General features: G+C 45.2%; 1 protein-coding gene across 2 annotated transcripts in view; it reads right to left on the reverse strand.

Annotated features, from left to right (window-relative positions):
* Nucleotides 1-5,854: 5,854 nt before the first annotated feature.
* Nucleotides 5,855-23,890, reverse strand: part of ST3GAL5 (ST3 beta-galactoside alpha-2,3-sialyltransferase 5) — a 62,259-nt gene continuing 44,223 nt past the window's right edge. Inside the window, exons 1-4 of one of the 2 annotated variants that reach the window (XM_065929126.1) lie at nt 21,685-21,705; nt 17,996-18,182; nt 16,632-16,790; nt 5,855-11,947 (exon numbers count right to left, since the gene is read on the reverse strand). In XM_065929126.1, the coding sequence (XP_065785198.1) occupies nt 11,699-11,947; nt 16,632-16,790; nt 17,996-18,182; nt 21,685-21,701 (612 nt within the window). In that variant the 5' untranslated portion in view covers nt 21,702-21,705 and the 3' untranslated portion in view covers nt 5,855-11,698. Of the gene's footprint in view, nt 11,948-16,631; nt 16,791-17,995; nt 18,183-21,684; nt 21,706-21,862; nt 22,207-23,890 lie in introns of those variants that run through there. The other variant, XM_065929125.1, reaches the window with a different exon arrangement.

Genomic DNA, 23,890 nt, shown 5'->3' on the forward strand with positions numbered 1-23,890 from the left:
CTTCCCTCAAAATATTAGATAATGCTACAGATGTTGCTGTTTAGTTGCTAAGTCATGTCTGATTCTTTTGTGACTCCATGGACTGTAGCCCACCAGGCTCCTCTGTCCATGGAATTTCCCAAGCAAGAATACTGGAGTGGGTTGCCATTCCCTTCTCCAGGGGCTCTTCCCGATCCAGGGATTGAACCCAGGTTTCCTGCATTGGAGGCAGATTCTTTACCATCGGAGCCACCAGGAATTTGTTACCTGTGAGATGTTGCCTATCAGTTGCCTAAACTGAGTCGTTTAGTGGAAGAGCCCTGGAATTTTCTGCATTTGGAGTCTGAGATCCAGGCTAGCTGGGGAGGAGGCAATGTCCTGCAGAAGACGGACATGCTAGGCTGTGGCTCTGAAGACTTAATGGGGAGGCCCCACTGCAGACCTGGGTGTGGGAGAAAAGAGCCAGTGTGACCTGTGAGAGTGGATGATTTCTCAGGAAGAGATTAGAGTGGAAGGGGGAAAAAAGAGATCAAGAGCAGAGACTTGGAAGGAGGAAGGGGAACCCAAGGAGAAGTGGTCAGAGATAGTGCAGGAAGGAGGGAAGTGACCCCAGCTGAAGAGGAGGCCTGACCTGCACAGGAAAGGGGCCGACTCCCTGCTCTGGAAGCCCGGTGCTCTGAGAGCTGCCATACACCATATAGACACGAGGTGGCGCTGTGGCCCATTCTAACAGCCACTCTTAGTGTCGGGGTTTTCTCCCTACTGGGCTTCCCAGGTGGTGCACTGGTAAAGAAATAGCCTGCCAGGCAGGAGACTCAGGTTCGACTCCTGGGTTGAGAGGATCACCTGGAGAAGGAAAATGAAAACCCACTCTAGTATTCTTACCTGAAAAATTCCATGGACAGAGAAACCTGGGAGGTTACCATCTATGGCGTCACAAAGAGTTGGATGCAACTGAGCAAGCACGCACAATTTCTTCCATGGAGTTGCAAAGCATTGGACATGACTGAGTGACTAACACTTTCAAAGAGAAATTAATGTGTGTTGCCCTCCCCACAACCCTCCCTCTGCATGCCCTCTTTTTTGTTGTTCAGTTGCTCAGTCATGTCCGACTGCAGCACGCCAGGCTTCCCTGTCCGTCATCAGTTCCCGGAGCTTGCTCAAACTCATGTCCATCGAGTCAGTGATGCCATCCAACCATCTCATCCTCTGCTGTCCCCTTCTCCTGCCTTCAATCTTTCCCAGCATCAGGGTCTTTTCCAGTGAGTCAGTTCTTCGCATCAGGTGGCCAAAGTATTGTAGCTTCAGATTCAGCATCAGTCCTTCCAATGAATATTCAAGACTGATTTCCTTTAGGATTGACTGGTTTGATCTTCTTGCAGTACAAGAAACTCTCAAGAGTCTCCTCCAACACCACAGTTCAAAAACATCAATTCTTTGGTGCTCAGCCTTCTTTATGGTCCAACTCTCACATCCACATATGATGACTGGAAAAATGATAGGTTTGACTAGCCAGACCTTTGTCAGCAATGTTTCTGCTTTTTAACATGCTAAGTTGGTCATAGCTTTTCTTCCAAGGAGCAAGTGTCTTTTAATTTCATGGCTGCAGTCACCATCTGCAGTGATTTTGGAGCCCAAGAAAATAAAGTTTGTCACTGTTTCCATTGTTTCCCCATCTATTTGCCATGAAATGATGGGACCAGATGCCATGATTTTAGTTTTTTGAATGTTGAGTTTTGAGGCAGATTTTTCACTCTCCTCTTTCACTCTCATCAAGAGGTTCTTCAGTTCCTCTTTGCTTTCTGCCTAAGGGTGGTGTCATCTGCATATCTCAGGTTATTGATATTTCTCCCAGAAATCTCGATTCCAGCTTGTGCTTCATCCAGACTGACATTTCACACGATGTACTCTGCATATAAGTTAAATAAGCAGGGTGACAATATATAGCCTTGACGTACTCCTTTCCCAATTTGGAACCAGTCTTGTTCCACGTCCGGTTCTAACTGTTGGTTCTTGACTTGCCTACAGGTTTCTCAGGAGGCAGGTAAAGTGGTCTGGTATTCCCATCTATTTAAGAATTTTCCACAGTGTGTTGTGATCCACACAGTCAAAGTCTTTAGCATAGTCAATGAAGCAGATGTTTTTCTGGAGTTCTCTTGCTTTCTCTATGATCCAATGGGTGTTGGCAATTTGATCTCTGGCTCCTCGGCCTTTTCTAAATCCAGCCTGTACATCTTTAACAGATGAGAAACCCAGAAAGGGATGTAGTTTGTCCCAAAGCACACAGGGGTGTCATGGCCAAAGTAGGGCCGAGTTACTCAACAGGCCGAGCTCTCCAGCAACACGCACTTTTCAGTCTTGCCAGCAGTGAAATCACCTTTCTTGGTTATTCCCATCCTTTCTGTTTCAGGGTTCCCCACCCACCCCACCTCCATTATCCTTCCACCTGCAGCCAGTCTCTAAGATACGTTTCAGTATAAACTGAATCAGGTTGAACACACCACGAACACCCTCTGGTGGTTCCATCTTACCCTGATATTCATCTTACTGTGGCCGACAGGGCTTCCTGCCTCTGGAAGCTTGACTCTGAGTCTATCTATGCTTGCCTTGTGGGTCTGCTATGATAAAGCTGGTGCCGCCTCCATCAGTCCGTTTGCTCTGTTTCCCGGCTCTTCTCCTCTCCCCCACCGACCCCTTTGGTCTCAGGCTGACCTCCTGGGCATCCCCTACCTTTTCACAATGCCCTCCCCTCTGCTCTAGTGCCTGTGTGGTCATGTTCAGGTCTTTAATGTTTCCTTCCCCTCTAGACTCAACAGTGGGGTGGGAAGCCAGGGTCCATTCTGTCTGCAGCCTGTCCATCAGGGTCCAGTCATGGTACTAGGAAGGCTGTTGCACTAAGGATGACTGTGCTGGCAGAGCAGCGATGGCCAGACCAGGTGTCACAGGACAGGATCGTCGGGGGCCAGGCCACTGAGTACTAAGATACAGCCAAGAACATCTGTTTGGAACCACAAGCAGTGCATCAGCTGTTTTCAGCATTTGAACAAATGGTGTTCAGTACAGAACAGTCTGCCAGAATGGTTAGCCAGAGCCACAGAATCAAGTCCGCAGAACGACCCCTCACTGTTGCTCTCACCTTTGTATTCCAGGAGCTGGTATACTTCAGTGTGTGTGTAAAAAAAAAACAATAAAAAAACAAAAAACTGAAACTTCGTTTCAATTCCAAGTTTTGGAGAATGTGGGGCTGCATCTGGAGCAGGTAGGAGTCAGCATGGTCTTTGTTCTGACTTGGTCAGACCCTCTCCCAGGGATGGAGACAGCAGACCCTTGAGCCAGACAATGACAATAATGTGAAAGCATGCCATTGCTTGTGGACATACCAACTTTGGTCTGTTAGCCCATACGATCAACACTTAAAAGTATTTCCCTCTCCTTTCTCTCATACGAGGCTGGGAACTTTCCTGGTGGTCCAGTGGTTAAGAATCTGGCTTCCAATGCAGGGGACGCAGGTTTGATCCCCCGTCAGGGAACTAAGATCCCACATGCCTCGGAGCAACTAAGCATGAATGCCACAACTAGAGAAATCCCACACACTGCAACCAGGACCCAGTGCAGCATCGTCCCTCTCCCTGCCACCAAAAAATAAAAGAGTTGTACCAATGGGTGTTAATAGAGGTTTTAGATTTCCTCAGTGCATAAGCCAGACAGCTGCAGGGTTACTGCAACACAAGCTTGTTATGCAAAGGAGGTCATACACAGAGACTTCAAAAAGGCTAAGGAAATGAAAAATGATCTAAATTAGCTTTTCTTCTATTTCATATCTCAGTGCTAAATTATATTTAACATTGGTTTTTATTTTTCCAGAAGTATCCAAAATTGGACAACAGAAATCAGATAGTCTTTTGTTTCTGCAGGAAGTTTTGACATTTGACAAACAGAAACAAGTCTGTGGTTTTTAAATCTGGCTCCCCGCTGCAGGCCAGAAATGCCTCAGTTGTCAGCTCAATTCTGCCAACTTCCTGAAGAGGAAGGATTCTTTCTAGTTGGAGAGACGCTAAATCAATGTTCAGTACAGGATGTGAACAGGGGGTGGGGTGGGCAGAGGAAAGGGAAGGCAGGAAGAAAATCAGTGTTAGCTCTTTATAGAGAGAGGTTTGGGGGAAATTCTGGAAAGACTTTGAAGCAGCTGCAGGCTGAGATGTAAGGGTCAGGAGAACCCTTTCTGAAAGCTACTCCAAATGTCTTGGCATCAATACTTTGTGTGTGTGTGTGTATGCTTAGTCGATCAGTTGTATCCAACTCTTTGTGACCCCATGGACTCTTGCCCACCGGGCTCCTCTGTCCATGAAATTTTCCAGGTAAGTTACTGGAGCCAGTTGCCATTTCCTATTCCAGGGGATCTTCCCAACCCAGGGATCGAACCCGAATCTCTTGCATCTCCTACACTGGCAGGCAGACTCTTAACCACTATACCACCTGGGAAGCCCCGTAAATACTTTTTAAGAAACAAACAACAGGTCACTAGGAATAAGTATATACAACAACGAGTATATGGTGACTATACTGTTTAAAGTCAACATCAGGATATTTGAGCTGCTAATTGGACAGTGTAATTGGAACTGAGACTGACCACCCCTTCCAGATGGGGGCTCCGGGCTGGCATGCATGAACCGGAAATGTTTGGCTGTAGAGCAAAAGGTCGACCAGATGGTTTCCTGTTTCTGACTAGGCTTCCAGATCATGCACGGTGGTGGTGTTGAGAGAGCAGGAGAGGTTAGTAAGAGGACAGAGGGTCTGTCCTTCTGACTTCTCCTCAGCTCACCCCTCAGGACCAGAGTGCACACTGTGTCCCTAAATTTAGGTCAAATTTGCTAAGAAAAGTGACATAAATGAGCCATAGGCAAGACAGGGAGGAAAAAACCACTGCTGGGACACTCCTCTCAATCTTTTGTTTCAGGACAAGACTTTTGGTTTACACTGGAATCTACAGTTTTGCTTCTTTGGAGTATGTGTATGCATGTGTAATCTGAATCTCACTCACTCTTTATACTGGAAGAGGAAGCAGCTCCAGAACAAGACCTGAGTCAGAAGGCAGGTTGTTTTTGGCCGCCCCTCATGACTTGTGGGATTTTAGTTCCCTGATCAGGGATTGAGCCTGGGCCCCAGCAGTAAAAGTGCTGAGTCCTAACCACTGGACAAACAGGGAATTCCTGTGTCCACTATTATTTTAAAGACTGCCCAGTTCAAAATGCATCGTATTTTTCACAATTTTCTTTTTTGTATATATTTATTCATTTGTCTGCCTCCAGTCTTACTTGTGACATGCCGGATCTTCATTATGTCATGAAGGATCTTTCACTGCAGGGCAGGGACTCTCCAGTTGTGGTGTGTGGACTCAGTAATTTAAAACTTGTGGTGTGTGGACTCAGTAATTTAAAACTTGCAGATTTAGTTGTCCCGCGGCATGTGGGATCTTAGTTTCCAAACCAGGAATCAAACCCAAGTCCCTGCCTTCCAAGGCAGACTCTTAACCACTGGACCACCAGAAGTCCCCGTTATCTTTTTTTTCCTATCATCTTTTAAAAATAATCTTTATCAAGTAAACCATGTGTGTGTGTGTGTGTGTGTGTGTGTATATATATATATATATATATATATATATATTTTTTTTTTTTTTTTAAAGAGAAATGTGTAGGTAAAATAGAGATGTATTATCTTGGTTTTCCAATTTCCATATAATAAACTCATTAAGACTGCCTTAAATGCAAAACATAGAACCTCTGATTCAGGAATTCCTGTTAAGAGTCAGAAACCCCAACCCACACTGCGATACATACCTCTTGGCAGGTCTTTGAAAAGATAAGGTACACAGGTCAGACTTCTATTTTAGAAACTTCTGCAATAAATTGGTTTTCAAAAACATATGGACATGATACAGCCATTAAACAGACCTAATAAGCTTTTACACGTTCTTTAAAATATCATTTAAATCATTAGGATAATTATATAAAGAAAAAGTGGTATTACAGAACTCATGTCCAGCTGTTCGATGCTCAAAAATCAATATATGAGGACTTCCCTGGTGGTCCAGTGGCTAAGAATCCGCTTACCAATGCAGGGGACATGGGTTCAATTCCTGATCTGGGAAGATTCCACATGCCACGGGATAATTAACATGTGCTCCACAACTACCGAACCTGTGCTCCAAAACAAGAGCAGCCACCGCAGTGAGAAGTCCGAGCACCCCAACAAAGAGCAGCCCTTGCTCACCGCAACTAGAGAAAGTTCAAGAACAGCAACAAAGACCCAGCATAGCCAAAAATAGATATTTTAAAAAATCTATAGGCAAGACAGAGACAAGTGTTGGTAGAAAGGAAAGTTACTTTTAATTAGAATGCCAGCCATCTGGGGAGATGTTGGACTCAATGCCACCCCTCAAACCATCTCCAAAGGTTATGCTCTGCCATGAAAGTTTTTGAAGGGAAAAAGGGGAAGTAATCTCAGTTAATCATTGAGACAGGGGGTCAGAGTCCTCGCCATCCCCCACGGTGTGCAGCCTTGCCGACTTCTTGTGATTTTTCTTTAGGTGCTCTCTTGTTCACACAGTCTGTTCTCAAGATTACTAAGCAGGAAAGGAGGGACACTATCTGGTCATCTGTAAATTATAAGCACTTATTCTCCATTTCTGCTTCTTTGATCAACAGAAAGGCAAGGTATTATTGTGTGATCAAAAGATATGAAAGGTGTGTGAGGGCTTGAAGTGAGTAGAGCATGGGTGGTGCCTGGTTTAAAGTTAGTAACAAGGGACCTCTGCAGAGAGCTCTTTCCTGCCCAAAGTGCTTACTGTGACCGCATTTATTTATTGCATTATCACCTGTATTTCCCTTCCTCTTAGCATAAAAGACTTCCTTAACCCAGCTTATAGACCCAAGAGTTCACCGTTAACAATCTTAAACCATCAGCTGACTGTCTTCAAATTCCATCAAAGATATCAAATAAAATCAAACATATTTGGACTTCTCTGGGCCACCAGACAGTGCAGGGGACATCGGTTCAATTCCTGGTCTGGGAAGAGTCCACGTGCCTCAGAACACTAAGTCTGTGCCCAGCAACTACTGCGCCTGTGCTCTAGAGCCCTCGTGTTGCAACTGCTGAAGCCCAAGTGCCTAGAAAGCCACAAGAGAAGCCACCACAATGAGAAGCCTGAGCACCCCAATAAAGAGTAGCCCTCACTAGCTGTAGCTAGAGAAAGCCCGTGTGCAGCAATGAAGATCCAGTGCAGCCATAAGGAAGAAAGAAAAATCTTAAAACATCAAACATATTTATTTAATGCCTATAATAGGCAAGGTCTTCTTGTGGGTGCTATGGTTTAGTCGCTAAGTCATGTCAGACTCTTGCAACCCCATGGACTGTAACCTGCCAGACTCTTCTGCCCATGCGATTCTCCAGGCAAGAATACTGGAGTGAGTTGCCATTTCCTTCTCCGGGGAATCTTCCCAACTCAGGAATTGAACCTCGGTCTCTTGCATTGCAGGCAGATTCTTTACTGACTGAGCTATGAGGGAAGCCCATTGAGCTATGTGGGTGCTAGAGATGAAATAAAATATAAAATTCTGTCACTAGAGAGTTTATAGCTTAGTTCCAGATGTACTCTCAAATTCTCATTGCTTTAGGACTGATAGTCAATTTCTTCCCACTCCAAATGAGTTATCCTGAGAGGATATCTGGGTATGTTATAGGTAACAAAATGAAACTACTTTTGAGTTTGATTTTAGTCATTAATTGCTCTTATCTGCACATTTTGTCTCTGCTAATTTATTACCATCTGATAATTTAGAGAGGAATTTCATATCAAGGACCTAAACAACATTTTATGGGCTTCCCAGATGGCCCAGTGATAAAAACAATTTGCCTGCTAATGCCAGAGACTCGGGTTCCATACCTGGGTTGGGAAGATCCCCTGGAGAAGGAAATGGCAACCCACTCCAGTATTCTTGCCTGGGAAATTCCACAGACAGAGTAGCCTGGTAGGCTGCAGTCCATGGGGTTGCGAAGAGTCAGACACGACTGAGCGACTTCACTTTCACTTTTCACTTTCATGCATTGGAGAAGGCAAATGGCAACCCACTCCAGTGTTCTTGCCTGGAGAATCCCAGGGACAGTGAAGCCTGGTGGGCTGCCATCTATGGGGTTGCGCAGAGTCAGACATGACTGAAGCGACTTAGCAGCAGCAGCAGCAAGGCTTGCAGGATCTTAGTTTCTGACCAAGGACTGAAACCACCACCCTTGGCAGTGAAAGTTCAGAGTCCTGACCCCTGGACCACCAGGGAATTCTCTCTTTATCTTTAAAACCGATTTTCTTGAAACTGATTTTCTTTGTTAAATATATATATTTATAAATTGTGTGTGTGTGTGTGTGTGTGTGTGTGTGTGTGTGTGTGTGTGTTGGTTGTAGGTAAATACAGATAAATTCCCTGTTTTGTGAACACAAAAACAGGCTAGAATGGCCTTGGGATGTAGGAAAGAAGAGAAAGAGACTGAGAAATGTGGGTCAGGGTGTCTGGCCCTCCAGGGAAGGGCAGGTAGAGCATTATGTCCTCAGTCCCTTCCCCTGGTGGTCTGTACTTTAGTTCAAGAGCTGAGCATGTGGTCCATCTTGAGGGGCAGCATCTGGGAAGCGGGTGTTGGTCCCATAGGCAGCTACCCGGGGACCTTCATTTGTTGTTATTGTTGTTTGGTCACCAAGTCGTGTCTGACTCTTTGTGATCCCACATACTGCAGCCTGCCAGGCTTCCCTGTCCATCACCCGGAGCTTGCTCAAACTCATGTCCATGGACTCGGTGATGCCATCCAACGATCTCAGTCTCTGCTGCCCCCTTCTCCTCCTGCCTTCAGTCTTTCGCAGCATCAGGGTCTTTTCCAAGGAGTCGGCTCTTTTCATCAGGTGGTCAAAGTATTGGCGCTTCAGCTTCAGCTTCAGCTTCAGCATTAGTTCTTCCAATGAATATTCAGGGTTGATTTCCTTTAGGATTGACTGGTTTGATCTCCTAGCAGTCCAAGGGACTCTTAAGAAGTCCATGGCTTGTCAGGAACTGGGCTGCACACAGGAGGTGAGTAGAGGGCGATTGAGCAAAGCTTCATCTATATTTATGGCTGCTCCCCATCACTTGCATCCCCCTGATCCGTAGAAAAATTGCCTTCCACGAAACAGCCTCTGGTGCCTAAAAGATTGGGGACCACTGATTTAGACCACGTAATGCCTGCTAGAAATGAAAAGTTGAGCGGCATGGGCCCAGGGCTGACATTCGCTGAAATGAAAGCTGGAAAGTGCTGGACTGACTTGCTTCCCAACACTTGTGCAAGGCAGGGGCACAGGAGACCACACACACCCATGAGGTGGTGCACACAACACTGGGAAAGCTGTCCAATGTTAGGCCCTAGCTGCTTCTTGTCTTCTTAAACAAACATCTGGGCTTCTCTAGTTTCCCAGGTGGCTCAGAGGTAAAGAATCCACTTGCCATTGCAGGAGACACAGGAGATGTGCATTCAATCCCTGGGTTGGGAAGATTCCCTGGAGAAACGGCAACCCACTCCAGTCTTCTTGCCTGGAGAATTCCATGGACAGAGGAGCCTGGTGGCTACAGTCCATGGGGTCTTCTCTAAGTAGCTCCTGAGCATGAGAGGGTGGAGATGCGTGGTGCAGGCCTGGACTGACCTGAATCACAGGACAGACGCTGACCATCTTCCTGAGTCTCAATATTCAAAGCTAAGTCTCACCATTAAATATATATATATATATATATATATATATATATATATATTTTTTTTTTTTTTGGCTGTTGCTGGGTCTTTGCAGTATCGCAGGCTTTTCTCCAGCTGAGGCGAGTGGGGGCTACTCCATAGTTGCAGTGCTCAGGCTTCTCATTGCAGTAGCTTCCCTTATGGGCTCTAGGCGTGTGGGTTTCAGTAGCTGCAGTGCTCTGGGCTCTAGAGTGCAGACTCAATAGTTGTGGAACACGGGCTTACTTGCTCCAAGGCATGTGGCATCTTCCTGGACCCGGGATCAAACCTATGTCTCCTTCATTGGCAGGTGCATTCTTAACCACGGAGCCACAGGGAAGCCCTTAAGTCTCACTATTTAACAGGTGAGATGTGTCTTAAAGAGTAGAAAGCAAAATCCATAGAAAAATTTTAAGAAAAGACATAAAATCAGAGAAATGCTATTTAGCTACTCGGGCCCTTCTGAGCTTGGCCCCAGGCCCCTGGAGATCTGAGGGACTTGTTCAGGGCTATGACCCAGCTCTTTGCCCTGCCCAGGCCGAGGAGTTGGCAGATATGGGAGCCACTGGCCTTGTCTGGGGGTCAGAGCTGCACCAGGGCCGTGGGTGACATAAGAATTGCAGGGGGAGGGGGCAGCGGTACCTAGGGAGCTGGGGAAGAGACACGGGGAGCGGGAGGTCCCTTCATCCCCACTCTACTGTCCCTACAGTGAGATCCTGCCTGGCAGCAGCATCCAAGAAGGACATTTTACTACACTTATAAACTTCTTTTCTTAAAAAATAAAAAAAACAACACTCAAATTAACTAGCTCGTAAGAGCTCCTCAAAAGCTTTTATTCTTTTTTTTTGACCGGCACACTGCCTGGTACACACTGCCAAGTAGGCATTCAAAAAAAAAAATTTTTTTTTAAATAGGCAATTTATAACACTGGGAAGATTTCATTTCAGTGTTTCTGAAAACATTCCTAGAAAGAGTTTACTCCCCTACAACTCTGGAGAATAGAGGTTTTGTGCTAATTTTTATAAGCCACCTCAGAGAAGACAGTGGAATAAATTGCATGAACACTTAAGTGTTTGGAAGGGCAAGTTAAAAATTCCCAGAAATCTAAGAGTTGTCCTAATTGCGGGGAAGATCGTGGCTTCTGCCACCCAGGGCAGCTTTGCAGCAGTACTCAGAGGACACAGAAAGAGTCTCAGTGTCCCTCCCTGACCAGAGGCCTCCAGGATATTTCTCCTGCTTGCTTCCTCTAAGACTTCTGGTGAAAGGCAGATCAAGAGAGAGGGACTGTGAATTCTCCAAGTGGCCCAGGCCTCACACCCTAGCTTGGCCCAACCAGTGGTTTAACTACCGAGCATGTCACCCTGAAAGTGCGTGCGACATTCGTCCCACCAAACAGACTAACAGAGAACCAGAATCAGGCATTCGGGACTGTCATCAAAGGAGTCACTTCCCTTCTTCCACTTAATGACCTGGGATTCTGTGTGCAGTAGACAGGAACAGAGCTTTTACAAATTAAATAACTTCCTTACCATACAATAAAACATCATGACATACAATTCTCTTTGGGAAATCTTTCCCATTCTCAAAATTAACTTACAAAATTTTGTGCAAAAACACTGGCCTCAAATAAATAGGGGGGAAAAGTGGGAAAAGCAGAACTTTTGTGGTTGCTTTTGTTTTTTAAATTAAAAGTTAAAAAACACTGGCTGCACTTCAAAGTACTTGCAGAACGAGATTCATCAAGAAGGCTGTGAAAAACAGCCCTCTGGGTCAGAGCTGCATTTTTTTCTTTTTTTGGCTGTGCCTCACAGTATGTGGGATCTTAGTTCCCAGAATGGGGATTGAACCTGGGCCCCCAGCATTGGAAGCATGGAGTCTTAACCACTGGATGGCCAGGGAAGTCCCCCAGAGCTGCATTTTCACGTGAGGTTTTTTGGGTTCAAAATTCACTATAGATGCCTCCACTGAGATCTCTCACCACGCCCTCTCGGACCAGCTTCAGGAGGAAACTGGTCTCTGTCGTCACATTGTGCATGGTCTGAAAGTTCATGGCAGCCATGCAGAGATTGTCGAAGTAGTGCAAAGGGGTTCTGGGTTGGTTGAGGGCGTAGCTAAAGCCCGCCAAACTGACTTCATCACACAGATGCGTGGCTAAGACGACGGCAATGACACCAATCGTGGGGACGTTCTGCAAAGGAGAAGAGACAAAGAGAGAAGGTCTTAACACAGTCACTGCTTTCCAGGTTCGCTACATGCTATGCAAAGTAACGCAAATATGTACGTGGGACTGCAACTTGATACATCACACCATTTTACTCACACCATTTTACGTATCACCCAATTCTAAAGTGTAACCTGCCATCCAAGTCAGGAATCTGGACTCTAAAACATGGTCTGTGATGTGAATTCTTTTTTCTTTTCTAAAGTATTTGCTTATTTATTTGGCTGCACGAGGTCTTAGTTGCAGCATGTAGGATCTAGCTCCCTGACCAGGGATTGAACCTGGATTCCCTGCATTAGGAGCATGGAGTCTTAACCACTGGACCCCCAAGGAAGTCCCGATGTAAATTCTTTGAACATATCAGCAAAAGGCAGCCTGGCGGGTCCTTTAAGCACCAAGCTAAAAGGTATTCTTTCTAAAACCTTCACCCACCAGCCCTACAAAGGATGCCCATAATGGCAAATCAAACTCATGTCCTCTCTCACATGACAAAAGTTCACAAGGGCTGCTCTGGGATAAGTGGCTATAGCCCTTCTTGGGACATGGATTTTGGAGCCCACCCTGTCCTGACTGGCTCCTGGCTTCATACAGCCTCTGCCTGAGAACAGAGGGGACTCAGAACCTGCCCTGTGAAGATTGTGTTCACCCCTTACCTGCAGGTTAGGGCCCCCATCTGTTTTCCTGGCAAATATCGTCCCTAGGTCATTTTCACATGTCCTGTTGCTCAGTCAATTTCTGCTTACTCTCTGATCAAGCAAGTACATTTTTAACCTCAAATTATGGGCTTTCACATTTGGGTTTTTTCCCCCTCAAATGTACCCTTACTGACTTTGGGCTAGAATGCCAAATGTCCAATTCTGAATTCTGACTGTATCGCAGTTCCCTCTTCATGTCTGACATCTTGCCGCTAGTACACCTAGAAGCATGCTCTCTGAATTTCCAATGCAGTTTGTAGATAAAGATAACACACAGGGTGGCCAACAGGAACATAGAGAGACTTCCTGGAGGTTACTGCCCATCTACTACTTGATATTCTTTTGCATCTACTAACACATTCATCTGAGCTGAGTCTGTGGCTTCTACAAGCAACTGTCCTTTTCTGTCAACTAGGACAACAGGGAACCCTTCAGAGTTCATAAATGAAGGTGGGATTAGGAAACATCCAGGGAGCCCAGCATTCGGTAAAAACTGCTTCCTGATGCCCAGGGTGCCGTGTCTACCTCTCAAGTCAGCCTCCCTTATTATGAAGGAACTCAACAGTCATTTTGAAGGTTTGCAAACAGAAACCAAGGGAAATTGATCCGTAGAAAGCCTGTCTCTGGCTTGGGCTTAGGACTCTCAGGTGGTGTCCCGTCTTCTCCAACTGTAGCCAGCTCGGCACCCAGCAGGTCAAGAATTTGTTGTTGTTCAGTCACAGTTGCTAAGTTGCGTCCAGCTCTTTTCGACCCCATGGACTGCAGCCCAGCAGGCTCCTCTGTTCTCCACTATCTCCTGGAGTCTGCCAAATTCATGCCCATTGAGTCAGTGATGCTATCTTAACTATCTCATTCTCTGCTGTCCCCTTCTCCTCCTGCCTTCAATCTTTCCCAGCATCAGTGTCTTTTCCAATGAGTCAGCTCTTTGCCATCAGGTGGCGAAAGTATTGGAATTTCAGCATTAGTCCTTCCAATGAATATTCAGAGTTGATTTCCTTTAGGATTGACTGGTTTGATCTCCTGGCAGTCCAAGGGACTCTCAAGAGTCCTCTCTAGCACTACAATTTGAAAGCATCAATTTCAATAGGCTATTTTAATCCTTGGCTATGATGAACCACCTAAATAGCCTTGCAGATTATCTCTAATTTTCTTATAATAAAAATTTTAGAGTCCTTCCCAATTTCCCTATTCATATTTTAAATTGATATATACATTGCCAAACTACCCTCCAGAAAAAGTGCCAACTTAAATTCTACCTACATTTCTGCCAAACAAGGACATTATCAAGCTGTTAAATCTCTGCTAAGATAACATGAAAAAAAGTCATTGTAGCTTTAATTCCCTTTTATTTGATTACTGGTGAAGCTGAACAATTTATCATCTATTCCTTGGCTGAATTAATTTGTTTTGTGAATGTCTGTTCAAATTCTTTTCCCATTTCTTTTTTGGCTCATTATTTTCTTTTTGATTTAATAAGATCTTCCCTGGTGGCTCAGATGGTAAAGCGCCTGCCTATAATGTGGGAGACTCGGGTTCGATTGCTGGGTAGGGAAGATCCCCTGGAGAAGGAAATGGCAACCCACTCCAGTACTCTTGCCTGGAAAATTCCATGGATGGAGGAGCCTGGTAGGCTACATCCAATGGGGTCGCAAAGAGTTGGACACGACTGAGCGACTTCACTTTCACTTAACGTTTTCAGAGTATTTACTCCGTTGTTTCTATGATAATTTTCCTCTCACTAACTTTGTTTCTGATACCTCTTCTATTTAGCAATTTCATATTTTATGTAATTAAATTTTTAAAGGTTATTTAAAAAATAAAATCGACCTGCAAACAAAGCCTGTGCTTAAAAAATACTATGGAGTAAAATAAAGTAAAAATACTCTATTAATACTATCTAATAAAGAAACCAGGCCATTTAAAAGATATAGAAATCTACATATATTTATAGTGAAATCTCTTTATAACTAGTTTAAGAGTCTTGCTGCAGTATGTTATCTTTTTATAGGAAAATTGTCTTGTTAAACGTGATGCCAACAGGTTAAAAATTGTAAGTTCACATTCTGGGGGACTGCACGTGCTCCACGTAGGGGAGGCCAGCTAGAGCCAGTCAGAGACCTGACAGTCACTGGTAGGGGATAGGGCCGCTTTCCTCTGAGAGGGAAAAGGCACCACGGATCCTGCACAGGTTCCTGCAATGGCAGGAATCACATGGCCCTCCTCGGCTCCCCACGGATGGAGGGCAGAGCCCCAGAGGAAAATGGCGGCCTGTGAAGGGAACCACTTCCACCATGTGAACTGTTTCACCTGAGCTGGGTACCCAAGCCCAAGGCTGGAGCCAGAGTTAGCTTCAGCTCTTACTGAAGATCTCCCAGATGTGGAAATGGCTACCCACTCCAGTATTTTCTCCTGGGAAATCCCATGGACAGAGGGAGGCTTTTGGGCTACAGTCCATGAGGTCAGAAAGAGTCAAACACAACTTAGCAACTAAACAACAACAACATTCAGATACTTACTTTCTTTAACAACCACAGAATTCTTAATTTAAAGTTTATACAGTTGCGTTAAATCATCTTTTTATTTAGAATTTGGTTCAAAGGGCAAATAGACGAAGCTGCTCATCTGTCTATTGAATGAGGACTCCCGAGTCCAGTTCAGTGTTGCAAATTCCCTCCTGGATCAGTCCCACCTCCTAGGAGGTATCTCAGGCCCCTGGTGTGGGTAGCAGAACCTCACATTTAAAAATTCCTTGCCTTCCCTTATATATAAATGTTTTGCTTAATATTCTGTTTAAAAATGATTTCCACTGGTTTTACAGAAGTTTTATTTAGAGACACAGGAGGTGGCCCTAGTGGTAAAGAACACACCTACCAATACAGGAAACCTAAGAGATGCAGGTTTGATCCCTGGGTTGGGAAGATCCCCTAGACAAGGAAATGGCAACCCACTCCAGTATTCTTGCCTGTAGAATCCCATGGACAGAGGAGCCTGGTGGGCTATGGTCCCTGGGGTCACAAAGAGTGGGACACGACTGAGGCGACTTAGGACAGACAGTTCTTTAGATCATGAAGAAACAAGTGAAAAAGGCATCTCCAACCAGAGCCACACAAGCAGGTAAAGAATCTACTGCAGTGAACCATCTACAGCACAAAGGTTCTCAGAGTAGGCTGCAAAATAAAACTACCTAGGAACTTTGAAAATCCCAGTGTACAGACCACAGCACAGACAGATGAAATCAGAATGTTTGGGGTGTGGGACTCAGTCATCAACTGAAAAACACTGCTCAAGAGCAGGGCTGCCCAAGCTTTTTGGCACCAGGGACCGGTTTTGTGGAAGACAATTTTTCTACGAACCTGGGGGTTGGGGATGGTTTCGGGACGATTCAAGAACATTACATTTATTGTGCACTTTATTTCTATTATTATTATATTGGCTTTACCTCAGATCGTCAGGCATTAGATCCCAGAGGTTGTAGACCCCTGATCTACAGAAATTGCCTGTTTACCATCGCCTATGTATGAGTGCATGTGCGTGCTCAGTCGTGTCCAACTCTTTGCAACCCTACAGACTGCAGCTTATAAGGGTCCTCGGGAGTGATGATAAATGTCAATTTTCTCTTAAGTCGCCTGCGGTGCTAAACTGTAGACAACTTTTCTGGAGTCTTGGAGTAACTTTTTATGGATTCCTGGAGTAAGAATACCTTAAATAATATCTCACTGATTGAAGTGCTAACTATACTAAAGAGACGAGCCATTGGGGGTGAAAGGATTAAACAATGGGGAGCCCCTAAGGTCAAGATGTCGAGAGATACACACACACGGAACATCTAATCAACGATGAGGTGTCATCTCTGGAAGATGCTCCTGGGTCTACAGCTGAGCCTAACTGAAAGGCATAGAGACAGCTCCTTTCCAACACAGAGAAGAACAGTTCCGTATCAGCAGTGACAAAAATACCTTATCTCGGCCCCAGAACCTTGACTGAGGCTCTGAGTATTGAAGGATATCAAAGGCAGTCTCTTTGATAATAACTGGATTCAAAATCCTGAACTGTTTCGGCTGCAGTGGAATTTTTTCCGCCACCTGCTTCCAAAAGAAGAGTCGCACCCAAAATGGCTAAGGAAAGAGAGCAAGCAATCATTAGGGGGAGTTAATCAAGTTATCGGAGGAGGGGGAGAATGTGGCCCCTGCTAATGAGGGCAAAGCTGTGGGTGTGGCCCCACATGGGTGTGTGTTCTGCATTCCGTGGAGAAGTCCCAGAGCCATGCAACTCTAGGGATCTGATTCAGGAAGGTGGCACTGGACAAGGAAAGGAACGGCAGGAGCAACTCATCGGTTTGGGGAACGAAATTCTTAAGGCAATGGCCTCAGATGGTAGGTCTTTTCAGGATCCAAAGCCATCATTTTGTCCAGGGAAGATCAAGTAAATAGATTCAGTTTGAGGCCCACTTGTGTTCAGGCCCCACCATGCCCCTGCCCCCATCCACTTACTCCACTTCCTGTCTGGTGATATCTCTTGTCTGACTGTAAATTATTTCATATGTGCTTCATGTTTCAACTAGAAAAACTACCCAGAGGAAATCCAGAGAAACCCAATAAGTTTTGGAGACACAAATTCTCCATCATGTGAAGCTTCTCTAAAGAGTTTGATACGGCCTATTAATTTTACAGTCAGCCAGTTTGTGCAAGTGCATATAAATGCACACACACTCTTTAAAAGTTGACCTCTAAAATTTATTTCAATATAATGGGGGGGGGGGGCTCATAAAGTAGGGTGATCAATTACTGTAAAGACAAACAAAAGGAATACTGAATTAGGGCCATCTCATCCACATCTGCCCTTCTGGAGCGCTGTGAATTGACTCCAACAAGAGCACCACCAATCAAAGCATTTTTGGAGATGCTCTTTGAAAGGACCCCTCAGAGAATTTATGGATATTCTTCTGAGCAGCCTTGATAATAATTTATACTCATGCACATAAGTCTAATTTCTGAAAACAGCCAGAAGCCATGTAAATTCAAGTCTGGTAAATCAGCTGGGTGGTCAACCTCAATCATAGCAATTTTGGTCCCATACTTTATTTATTTACACCAAGTAATGATACCGGTTTCCATGTGTGACTTGGATTCTGAAAGTAATTTCCCAGGGGGAGTTCTGAGGGGCTTCGACAAAAGGAGTGGCTATTTGAAAGACAACACAAAAGCATGAATGTTAACTTAAAAATGAAAACAAAACAAAAAAAACCCACTATAATTCCAATTAGAGAGTCCTTCACTTTTTACAAAGGCACACATCCGATGGGTGAATTTCTAGTGCTTACCAGGGTTTCATTTTTGATCATTGCCTGAAGCCAGTTGAAGTCAACACTCTTAAATAAAACAGCAACAAACAAGTCACTGGAATAATATTCAAGGTCAGACAGAGGTGCACCTTCTGGATAAGTCATCCTTATAGTAGTTTTATTGCCAACATGCTCCGAATATCCTTCAACTGGTGCGTTGTTTAACCTATTTAAGTAAAAAGGACAAAGATAAACTGACATTAACCACTTAATCATGTGAAAAATTCCTGCAGTGTGTTTTCCACATTTTTTAAGGACTGGGAATGAGGGTATGGCTGGGGATAGGGTGCTCCCCTCCAGCAGCCCCATCATCCCTCAGCTCTGCCCTTTCCAGGTGTTGATGAGCGAAGTCTTCAGTCTGCGAACTCGCAACATCCGCCCAGATCCAATCTATGAATGACAAGCAATTCCATCTAGACCTGCCATGTTAAGCCAACCAAAACACATTACACTGTGTGTGTTCTCTGGGCATTAGTAATGTTTCCTTGAAAGCTTTCCATTGTGCTCAGATATTAGTGGTTCTTGCCAGAATTTCAAAAAGATAATCAGAAAAGAAAACCTAGAAACCACGGCAAAGCAGACACAAACCATAGTTACACAGACAGGGCTGGGCCCGAGGAGGGCACTGGGCCCAAGTGTAAAGTGAAGTGAAAGTCATTCAGTTGTGTCCAACTCTTTTCAACCCCATGGACTGTAGCCCACCAGGCTCCTCTGTCCAGGGTATTCTCCAGGTTAAGATTACTGGAGTGGGTTGCCATTCCCTTCTCCAGGGGATCTTCCTGACCAAGGGATTGAACTAGGGTCTCCTGCATGACAGGCAGATTCTTTACCAGCTAAGCTACCAGGGTGCAACATGGTCTTAAATTAAAGCAGGAATTTGGGGCACTGACCACTGTTAGATCGAAGGAGGCTTTGCCAGTGTGGATGGTCTGGGGGCTAAGAATTCTTCCTAAAGCAGTATCACTCACCCAGGTACATAGTTTTGAAATCTCAAGAAAAGTCTGTTTGGTCTTTACACATCTGTATAAACCTTTCTTTTCCATTCTACTGCCACTTCCTCTTCTAGATCTCAGATACCTAAGTCCTAGATTATTAAAAGATATCATTAGACATGACAACTAAATGCAGAGTATGATCCTGAACCAGTTATATTCTTTTTCTTTTCCCTTATTTATTAAAAAAAAAAAAAATTGGCCGTACTGTAAGGCACGTGGAATCCTAGTTCCCCAACCTGGGACTGAACCCATGTCCCCTGCAGTAGAAGTATAGAGTCTTAACCACTGGACTGCCATGGAAGCCTCTCCATTTTTTTAAAAATAATGGACACTACTGGAATAACTGGTGAAATCTGAATAAGGATTGTAAATAAGTCTCTACTGCATCAGTGTTAACTTCCTTATTCTGAATATCATCTTGTAGTTCTATAACAGAATGTCCTTGTTCTTAGGAAATGCACACTGAAGTATTTAGGTGTAAAGAAGGAGCTTGAAATTTGCAACTAACTCTCAAAGGGTTCAGAAAAGAATAATAAAATATAAAGAGAGAAAATTATAAAGCAAGTGTAATCAAGTGTTATCAGCTGGGGAATCCTGGAAAAGGGGAGCTCTTTGTATGACTCTGGCAACTTTTCTGTTAATTGTAGAATTGCTTTAAACCTGAAAGTTACCCACCAAAAATATTTCAACAGATTTCCATCACTCCCTCCTTAGTTCCCAGTGCCTATGCATGACATTCATGCCTCCCAGTCTGGCCCCATCATCACTGGGCGTTGAGCCAGACCCTGTTCCCTCTCTCTCTCTCCTCCTGCCACGCAGGGCTCCTCACCCAGATTTCCCTGCCCGCTTTCTTCAAGATCAAATACCACCTTTCTTTTAGGGGTTGTGAACAATATCGGGGTGAGAGAAGATGAAACCGCTTCCTGTTTCTGGGTGCTTCCTGTAAGCCAGACAGTGTCACGTGGTCTGAATATTCTCATTTTTTGTTTCTTTTAAAAAATTTTTAATGAATTAATTTTTACTTATTTACCGGGCTGTGCCAGGTCTTAGCTGTGGCATGCAGGATCTAGTTCCCTGACCAGGGATCAAACCTGGGACCCCTGAACTGGAAGTGCAGAGTCTCAGCCACTGGACCACCAGGGAAGTCCCTGAAGAGTCTCATTCTCTGTTGAAGCTGTCTCATTAGCCAAATCCCACCTTTCCTCAAGGTCAGCTCAAGGCTGCCCTTCTCTTCCACTGTATCCCTCCTCTGGCCAGAGTGTGCACCCCAGTTTCTCACTTTGTCTCCTCCCGTATCCCACTTGTGCACTGTTAAGATGGGCACAGGGTCCCGTCTACCTCTTCCAGTGCAGCCTGTGCACAACATCGCTCAGCTGCTCACACAGAGCTGGGGCTGAGGATCTGGAAGCCTCAACACTCTGCGTTTGGAGTGTCAGGGTCTGGTCGGAACTCCAGGCCCTATGGTGCCTCCGTGTCTTCATCTCTGACGCTGGCTAACAGGATGGCTTCACCAAGGCATGAGACCCACCAGAGCCCGTGACAGCATCTGGCACACAGGAAGCTCCCACAAGAAGGAAGCAGTTATATCCTCCCTCACCTCAACAACTGCCACACCCCTGAAGCCCTGACCCCACTCCCATACTTCACACATTTTGCCTTAAAATTTGTTCCTTGTTTCTTTGCTCTCTTGGCCCTTACAGAAAAGTCTGGTTCTTTCCTAGAAACCTCTTATACCTCCTCCCCTTTCTTGCATAGCTCCTCCTCCTTCCTATATATCTTCCAAACATAGCTCCTAACAGCTACTCTAGTGTTCTTGCTTGGAGAATTCCACGGATAGAGTAGCCTGGCCGACTACTATCCATGCGGTCACAAAGAGCCGGACATGACTGTGTAACTAACACTTTCATTTTTTACCGAACATCTACCATAAGTCTGACACTGTTCCACATGCTTTACACCTGTTAACTCATTTTGTCTTCACAGTAACCCCATGAGCTCTGTGCCATCATGGCCTCTATTTACAGATGAGGAAATCAAGGCACAGGACAGCAAGGAAACTTGCCTGAGATCACAGCTACTGGTGACAAAGGCATTATGTAGACATATCACCACTTTCAGGCTCAAAATGTCTGCGATGGATCCTGTCATCCTTCATCACTAGCCAGAGATTTTCCCCAACTATCCCAGTGGTTCCACTAATATCTTAGACCTCAGACTGGAAATCCTGGTGTTTCCTAACATGACTGTCAAACTATCAGCAAATTCTGTAATTCAGGATGACTGCCTATTGCCTGTAGTGAGCGTGATTAGTCATTCCAGCCATCTGACTCTTTGCAACCTTGTGGATTGTTGTCCACCAGGCTCCTCTGTCCATGGGATTCTCCAGGCAAGAATACTGGAGGGGGTTGCCGTACCCTCCTCCAGGCGATCTGGTGTTTAAATGCTTCTGTGTGTTTTCTGGTCCCAGTGAGGGCCACCTTCCAGGTTCACCCACCCGAAGTCCAACTCCTAGAAGCCAGGTGTCCCACTGACTCAAGTATGGCCCCCTTCCCCACATCCTCCTCTGGGGCCTGCCTAGCACAGCCTTCCTCCTTCGCTGGTTTATTTGAATCTATCCATCCTTCCAACCCTCAACTCCACTGAAAAGGTTTTTACCAAAATGAGGGTCAGTACCGCACAGTTTGGAGCATCCAATCATTTCATGTCTTTGTTTCAACTTCTCAAAACGCGAGTCCCTGGAAGGCAGGGACATGTGGGTTTGTTCTGGGTGCTTCCTGTTTCTGGTGCTGCCCTGACCCGCGGCAGTGAGCTACAGCCTAGAGGACAGAGGCTGGTCTTCAAGCCACCGTACCGTATCACGACATCAAACTGGTTCAGGGCGTGGCCCAGCTCCAGTCCGTGGAGGATGCCGCCGCTTCCGATGACCACACAACGCTTGCAGCTCTTGACTCTCAAGTGTTCAGGAAAGTCATGCTCTGGCAAGAGTTCCAAGAGGGTCTGGACTTTGCCAGAGAACTTGCGGAATCCGAAAGGAGGGTCGTACTTGTACTCAGCCTCGCTCTCTGCGGGGACCTTCATCACGAACGGTGGCAGGTCCAAGCTGTACCTGCTGCCAAAGAGCTGTGCCATTGACCGCTTGGCAAACTGGGGCCGGCACTCCTTCTGCAGGACTTGCTGGGCGAACTGCTGGGCTCTCTGGAACGAAGCACACAGACCTGCGTGTCAAAGGCTTGCAGGCATTAGAAGTACACCCTGCCAGGTGACACTGGGTCCTGCGGTGTTTGACGTAGCTCCCTTGTGGATGACTGACTTGTAACACAAAACAACTGCATTTAAGAGTAAATTTATGGGCCTTTCCTGGTGGCCCAGTGGTTAAGAATCCTCCTGGCAATGCAGGGGGTGAGGGTTCGATCCCTGGTCCAGGAAGACTTCACTTGTTGAGGGGTAATGAAGCACGTGAGCCACAACTACTGAGCCCATGCTCTAGAGCCCATGAGCTACAGCTACTGGGCCTATCCTCTAGAGGCCGGGAGCCACAACTACTGAGCCTAAGCGCTGTCACTACTGAAGCCCCTGGGCCTAGAGCCTGTGCTCTGTAACAAGAGAAACCACCGCAAGGAGAAGCTTTCGCATGGCAACTAGAGAGAAGTCCCCACTCTCTGCAGCTAGAGAAAGCCCATGTGCAGCAACAAAGATCCAGCACAGTCAAAAATAAATAAACTTTTAAAAATACTTTAAAAAGAGCCAATTTATGCTAGACATTTGAGAGAAAAATCTAGAACAAAAAAAAAAAAAATCTAGGAGAACCACATGAAAAGGAGATAAACTCAACTGAGATGTTTCATCGCATGAATGAAATAGGAAGGCCCTCACCTCCCACCCTTCCGGCCTGGCTCGTGCAAATAAATTCAGGGTTCAAAAAGGTGTTTAAGATTTCGTTTTTTTAAATCTTCTCAGAAGATTTCATGGTTCATAAAATCCTGACATATGCTATAACACAGATGAACCTCAAAGACAGACTCATCTAAATAAGCTAGTCACAAAAAGACAAGTACTGTAGAACTCCACTTATAGAGAGTATCTAACATAGTCAAATTCACAGAAACAGAAAGAATGGGGGTTTCTATTCTATTCTAGAATAGACTGGTGATTACTAGTGGCTGGGGGGAGGGGATAGTTTCAGTTTAGCAAGATGGAAATGTTCCAGTGTGAATATATTTAACAGGACTAAGCTACATTTAAAAATAATAAATATGGTAAGTTTTAAATTAAATTTAAATTTTATGGTGTTTTTTTAAACCATAGTTTAAAAGAAAAAAGATTCCTAGGGACTTCTCTGCTGGTCCAGTGGTTAAGACTCCACACTCCCAGTGCAGGGGGCCCGGGTTTATGCCCTAGTTGGGGAACTAAGATCCCACATGCCGCACAGCGTAGCCAAAAGAGAAGAAAAGAAAAAAAGATTTCCTGTTTCAGGTTCCTATCTAGTGGGATGAAAAACAGGATTATTTATCTGTTAGGGTAATAAGCTTCACAGCCTGGAATGAAAACTAGGTGTAACCTACAACTTTGTCCCGTCAACAAAGAAGTTGCCTTGGTTTTGTATACAATTTTCCCTGCAACGTTAATGTTTTGCATCAACAAGAAATGACTGCTAAAGGCCAAGTACACTAGCCTAGCTGAAGGCAGCTGGACACAGACAAACATGGAATAAATGGCCGCTCACCCCACAGCCTGCCCTTTGGCTCAGTCTGGCCAAACGCTGCCTTGGGACCGTCTGGCAGGAAGTTCTCCTTCATCACTGTGCTCTATGTCCTCATCACTACATGCCGCAGCCTTGGCCTTGCCTTATCCTTCCTCCCATCAAACTCATGTGCGTGCC

Source organism: Muntiacus reevesi, chromosome 3 (genome assembly GCF_963930625.1).
Source record: "Muntiacus reevesi chromosome 3, mMunRee1.1, whole genome shotgun sequence".
In the NCBI taxonomy this organism is placed as follows: Eukaryota; Metazoa; Chordata; class Mammalia; order Artiodactyla; family Cervidae; genus Muntiacus; species Muntiacus reevesi.